The sequence below is a fragment of the Falco biarmicus genome, chromosome 10, assembly GCF_023638135.1.
Source record: "Falco biarmicus isolate bFalBia1 chromosome 10, bFalBia1.pri, whole genome shotgun sequence".
Classification (NCBI taxonomy): domain Eukaryota; kingdom Metazoa; phylum Chordata; class Aves; order Falconiformes; family Falconidae; genus Falco; species Falco biarmicus.
The window spans coordinates 13,168,232-13,174,437 of record NC_079297.1 but is presented as its reverse complement, the minus strand read 5'-3'; the positions used below and the strand labels follow the sequence as shown (position 1 = coordinate 13,174,437).

At 41.5% G+C, this 6,206-nt stretch overlaps 1 protein-coding gene across 1 annotated transcript; it reads left to right on the top strand.

Annotated features, from left to right (window-relative positions):
• Window positions 1-188: 188 nt before the first annotated feature.
• Window positions 189-4,484, top strand: RPS21 (ribosomal protein S21). The gene is made up of 6 exons (XM_056353804.1): window positions 189-320; window positions 560-651; window positions 1,601-1,664; window positions 3,462-3,533; window positions 4,186-4,241; window positions 4,422-4,484. The coding sequence occupies exons 2-6, from the start codon at window positions 602-604 to the stop codon at window positions 4,429-4,431; spliced, it is 252 nt and encodes an 83-aa protein (XP_056209779.1). The 5' UTR covers window positions 189-320; window positions 560-601; the 3' UTR covers window positions 4,432-4,484.
• Window positions 4,485-6,206: the final 1,722 nt, after the last annotated feature.

Here is a 6,206-nt window from a genome sequence, read left to right as displayed (position 1 = left end):
GGCGGGGCGGCCGGTTCCCCTCAGCTTCCCGCCGCCGGGGGAGGGGTGCGCCCCGCGGGGTGGGGTGGGTCCCCGCCCCCCAGGGGATGGCCCCTGGCCCGCGATCCGCTGGCCGAACGGTGGCCCTGGTGCCCTTCTCCCGGAGCCGCCTCAGCGCGGCGAGGGGGTGGGGTTCGGGGGCCACCGCGGCCGTTTAACGGTCTTTCAACGGCTGCGCGCCCGCGCGGGTGAGGCCGCCGCCGCGCCGGAAGCTGTCCGCTCCCGCTGACGTGTTTCCGCTTCCGGCGCCGCGCCTCCTTTTCCGCCGCGGCGCACGCGAGGTAGGAGCGCGGTCGCGGTGCCGCTTCGCGGGGAGCGGCCGGGGCGACCCCGGGGACGGCGAGGGGGGCTCGGCCCCGGCCTCCCGCGCAGCTGGGGGGTCGGGGGGGGCCGCAGCGTGCTGCGGGCCGGGGCCGCTGCCCGTGGGGCGGCTCGGCCGTGGGGCCCGGCGGTGGCGCTCGGCGCAGGCCAGGCCAGGCCGTGCGGACACGGCCCCTGAGCCCCGCTCTGCGCTCTCTAGGTCTTACCGCTTGGTGCCTGCGCCTCGGCCAGCCACAACGCCATGCAGAACGACGCCGGGGAGTTCGTGGACCTTTACGTGCCTCGCAAATGGTGAGCGGTTGGCTCCAGCGCTGGGGGGGGCGGGGGTCGGCGCGGAGCCGGGCCCTGGGCAGCGACCCGCGCCGTAGCCCGCTGCAGGCAGCGCAGGAGCAGGGCTTTTCGTAGTCACGAGTATCTGCAGCAAAGGAAAGTGGGTTTTATCCGTTTCTGTATTTTTAAAACTATGTAAAATAGGTGAAGGAGGGAAGATTAAAGCTCAAGAAAATACTCTGCATCTTCCGTTGCTTAACTGTCAGCCTTACAGTGCAGCAGTGACGGCTCACGCATGGTTCGTTTCAGAAGTAAATGCGGTGTTTGCAGTGTGCTGGTGTTTTTGTGCTACAAGGTGTCATAGCGAAGCTGTTAAGGAATCAGCATGTGCTATCAAGGCAGCAACCAAGTACAATTTTGAGGTTATAGTAAAGTGACAGTGAGAAGCTTTTTGTAAATGTGTACGTTAAAAAAAAATGACTGGAAAATAAAAAGCAGTTACATGTGTTTTTATTAGGGTTAAGTCGAATGTTTTTTGCAATGTGTGATTTCTGAGGGTTTGCAACCCAAGTGTCTTTTGATAGCTGTAATGGCCCCAATGAAAAAGGTATAGAGAATACATTCTCTTGAATTACCTTCATTGTGGTATTGTTTGCACTTTAGAAAAGACTTGATACTCTTGTGTGTTTTGAAGGGCTGTGCTGGTGTGTGCATTGTATAGGGGTGAACTGGGCATATAAAAAAAAGTGAAGAGATAATTCCCAACTTAGCATGATGCTGCCAAGTTAAAGTCTCCTTTAAATGTACCTAAAGTCTCATTTTAATGTTCCAAGCACTGAAAGCTTAAACAGTTAAGGTCTGAACTTCTTGTGCAGCTTTAATTTGCTTGTAGATGTGGCGGTTAAGTTTTTTCTCATTGTCACCGTCCATTTCCTTTTGTTTAAATATGTCTTGGTTTTTTATTCCTTAGCTCTGCTAGCAACCGAATAATCGGTGCTAAGGATCATGCTTCTATTCAGATAAATATTTCTGAGGTAAGTTTCATAACAGAATTATGTGATCAGAGAGCTACACATTTAAACTTTTGCTAGATGTTAAGAAATACAACAGCTTTTGATGCATCTCCAAATAATTCACTAGAGACCATATAAGTGTAGAACTTGAGGGTTTTCAAACATTCAAGTATATTACTGTGTCACCCCTGGTTATTTTTCAGCCTATTGGAAAATAATTCATTAAGGGAGTTTCATAAACCTCTGTACAGTCTGTTCCAGTGCTTAACAGTTTAACTAAATGCAACTTCCTAACGTTATATTTTAGCTAATGAAATATAAATATAAAATATAAATTAGGGAGTTCCTTGTCCTGAAGGAAAGAAGGAGACAAAATGTTTGTCTATGGGAGATTCTTATCCCTTCTGCCTTCACCTGTCTGTAAGAAAGTACCATTCTTCAGTCTGTCCTTGTGCGCTCTAGTTTTTAATTTTTTATTCTTGTTGATCTTCTCTGTGCTTTTTCTAGTTTATCCAAAAGATACAGTTGCCAGAACAGAACGCTGTTTCTGGTCTACTTTGCTTAACTAAAATGCCATCTTCTGTGCTTTGCCTGAATACTTCCTGTTAATACTTGACACTGCTGCTCCCGATAGGTGACACATGAGATTGCTCATGTGTTTTGTGTGCAGCATTATGGTTTCATTAACTCAGTGCTTGGGCTATTAGATGCATAGAATTTTTCCTGAAGTATGCTGCTGGCTGTTTGTATTGACTTGGTATTGTACATTTAGTTTTCTTTCTGTAACATAAGGAATTTGTTCTTGTCCAAATTTAGTTTCGTCTTCTCAGGGTAGTGTTATTGCAGCTTCCTCCAAGCTTAACATACATGCCGAGAAAACCACAGCAGACCTTGACTCCTGCAGGATCCCAGTTAATGCCCAAGGGCTCCAGTTAATTTAAACGCCTTTTAGCATGCTTTTTTCCCCATGTGTTTATTGGCTTTCACCTTGCAGGAACTCTGTGGACTCGGTGTTCCTATAGCTTATGTGCTATATAGCTTGATTTATTTGCTTGATTTATTTCTTCTTGAATGGGAGACCACAGACTACAATCCCATATTTTTACACAACTGAGTCTCTTGTGTTACATGTCTGACTAAAGAAATAATTGAAAAAAAAATGCTCTGTTTCTGATTTCCTGTAAATGTTAAGGCAAATATTTCTCTTGTTCACCCTGTTTCTTTCCTTCAGTGGTCCCTATTGTTTTCAAAGGATCAGAGATTAGCGGAATTCAAAAACACACCCATGGTTTTGTAGGGCTCACTACACTGTTAATGATTTGTATTGTTTAGTCTTTTTTCCTGTTCAATTTCTCAGCAACTGGAGGAAGTGAGACAAATTGTGTGTCTCAGCTTGGGGGCATTTTACTGCCTGTGTAACAAGACTGCCCCCTTCACTTCAGTTTTCCATAATACCAACCTTAATTAAAAGGAACATGAAAAAAATAGCAGAGGCAGTAAAATCCATAAGTAAACTTTACTTTTCCATTTTTATAAAACACAAATATTTTTTTTAGCTACTATTTCATATTGTGCTCTTGTTATGCTGCATGATCTATTAAATTTTATAGCTGCGCTATGTAATTAACTGTAACTTTGCTGTGAAAAGATACTCTGTAGTTGTCTTTCTAATTTTGGTATTTGCATTAGTTTTATGTAGTTTGCAGAAAAATAGTTGCAGTATTTAACAAGTAATTTTTATCTTTGGGTGCCTGGCAAGTATGTAAGAGCATAACATTTTATAGGAATTTATATGGAGTGACTTCCTTGTAATCACAGGTTGACAAGGTAACAGGCAGAGTAAATGGCCAGTTCAAAACATATGCCATTTGTGGAGCAATTCGTAGAATGGTAAGTACTTCTTTAACTGTTAAAGTATTCTTTAACTGCAGAATGATTGTGCTTCTTTTTATATTGATTAGTAACTTTTTAGATTTGTGTTTGGCCCTGAAAACACAATATGTCTTGAGCTTGTTCTAGAGGAAGAGCTTTTGTGGGGATGATGAAGACAGGACAAAGATGTGAACAAATTTACTTAGAAGAATCAGTTTCTTCTGTTTTTCTGAATTATGTATGTTCATAATTTTTTTTATCGCTGCAAGTGGATGCAAGTGGGTTGTTTTTTCTCTTTTAGAATGTTCCAAGCTACTGATACCTGGCTTTTATCTGTTGTTTATAATTGTTAGAAATGATACTACCATGGCTTAAATTTGTTAAACATGGTATGAAACTTCCTGGAGTTCATCAGAAGTCTGCTTACTCAGAAATAAATCTTGTTAATGCAAGCTTATATATGTTTTCAAGTTAAAACTATTTCTATCCTAAAGGATGACAAAGAATTTAACAGCTTGTTTTGAATACACTAATCAGTGCCTATGAAATGTAGTGATTTGTGGAAGACGCTGTGCATTTCTCTACCAGCATTAAATGCTGCAGCTGCCTCTTTTTGATGTGTATCAGCAATTACTTGGTCACTTCAGAATAATCTTTATGTTTTTTAAAGGGTGAATCAGATGACTCCATTCTGCGTCTGGCAAAAAATGATGGAATTGTTTCCAAGTACGTATGTTTATCTTATCCTCTAACTCCTGCAGGGGCCACTCCCATACCCAAATCTAGCTCTTGGGTTGAAAATGTATATACTATATTTATAAGATGATTACACAGTTGTTCAAAAATATTTACTTGAGCTGTTGAAGCAAACTAGTTTGTAACAATGTTTGTTTCATTTTCTTCTAGGAACTTCTAACTGAAGAAACTCTGGTATGGAACATCTGATGTAAAATAAACAGTTCAAACCTATATTGTGCTGTGTCTTTGTTCAAGTCATAAACATCAGTGGATTTATTACAGCTAGTGTACAAAGACTTAGAAATACATGTCTTCAAAAGATACACAAATTCTGGTTATGAATTCTTAAACGAATCAGCTTGTAGGCCAGTGCCAGAGTTGAAAATCAAGAATTTTCACATCACTCTTTGGTTCGCTATCATCTTTCTTTTCTGGATTTGATAAGCTTTGCAGTTGTAGCTCAACTCCTTTTTTGATCTGTAATGGAGCATTTTGCAATATAGCAATCTAATTCATCTTCCTGCTTTTTCACTGGAAAGACTAAGGCAATTCTTTTGGTTACGATGCAGAAGTTCAGGGGGTTTTCTGCTGATAGAGGCTCACAGTATTTACTCTGCCACCAACATTCTTTAAGCAAATCATTAAAACTGCAATTTGTGGAAAACTTAGCAGAAATACTTCTTGGCATGCTAGCAGATTGATTGCCGTGTGAGAGAGACTCTTAAAGGTTTTACCTTTTTAGTCTTGTATTACACCTTGATATTGAACAGCAGGGAAATAATTTAAGGATAAATAACCTGACTATTTGGCAATATTTTAAGAAATTACTTAATAGCCCTTTAATGGCTAGATAGACTTTCTACCTGCTGATGTGGGTTTGGTTTTTTGTCAGCTATCCTACTAGCAGAACCAAAGGAGGAGGCAAGCAGTTGAAATGATAGTACATCTGCTGACATTGCTTCTCTTATCTCTCATTTCTCTGGCTAATTTTCATACTTCAGGCTTCTAAGCTGGCACACACTAGTTACTTAAAGGTTGTGCCTGTTGTACTTAAGGTGTTTAGTTTTAGTTTGAACTGGTTGGTTTTCTGGTAATTTAAAGCTTCTGACGTAGTTACTGTGAAAGAAAAATAAGATTTTTTTGGGGGGGTCGGACTACACCGATACTCAAACCACCAGCTTTGCTGAGTTAACGTCAGGCGTTAGCTTCTGATAAATCCAGTGTCATAGAAATAAGGTTGGTTATCCTGCAGGGCTGAGAACATGGATGAACTGTCGAATTAAAGTGTTTAAAAAAAATTTAAAACTTTTGTTTTTTCCATTTTAGATAAAATCCTGACCTTGCAGTACTATCTTCTGACACCTCTGAACTTGCTCCTGCTTTGTGTTCCAAAATATGCTAGAAATATGTTGCTTCATGACATTTTTCTTTCCCCTTTGATCAGCTTTTCACATTTGACTTTGAACATAGCACCTTACAATACCAAGGTGCTATAGCTGTACTAACGAACCTTCGAGATGTCTTGTGTCATTCTAGTGGGCCACAGTGCTTTTTGGCAGTATTACAGCTTTTTCCTGTGTTAACAGTGTTAAGCAGCATACTAAATCGCGAAAGCTCTTGACAATCTTTTTTTTTTTTTTTTTTCTCCATACTGTCTGCAGAAATTGAGAAATGGAATTGCAGCAAGCGCTAAGCTAGAAGCAACTGCTGGCAGCAAGATACAGGCATGGGAAAGGGGAAGGGTGTTAAGAACAGACGCTTTGTGCTGTTGTGTCTTAAAAGTGTCTAGTTAAAAATCATTGGCACCTCTATTGGGAAGAAATTTCTGATTTACTTTGGCTAGAATTCCACAGGGACTTAAAAGCATGGTGTCTTTTCTAGGGTATGATGTGTCTCAGACCTTTGCTTTGCAGGAGGGATACAAGAAGAGGCTATAACCTTACTTCCAGGTGC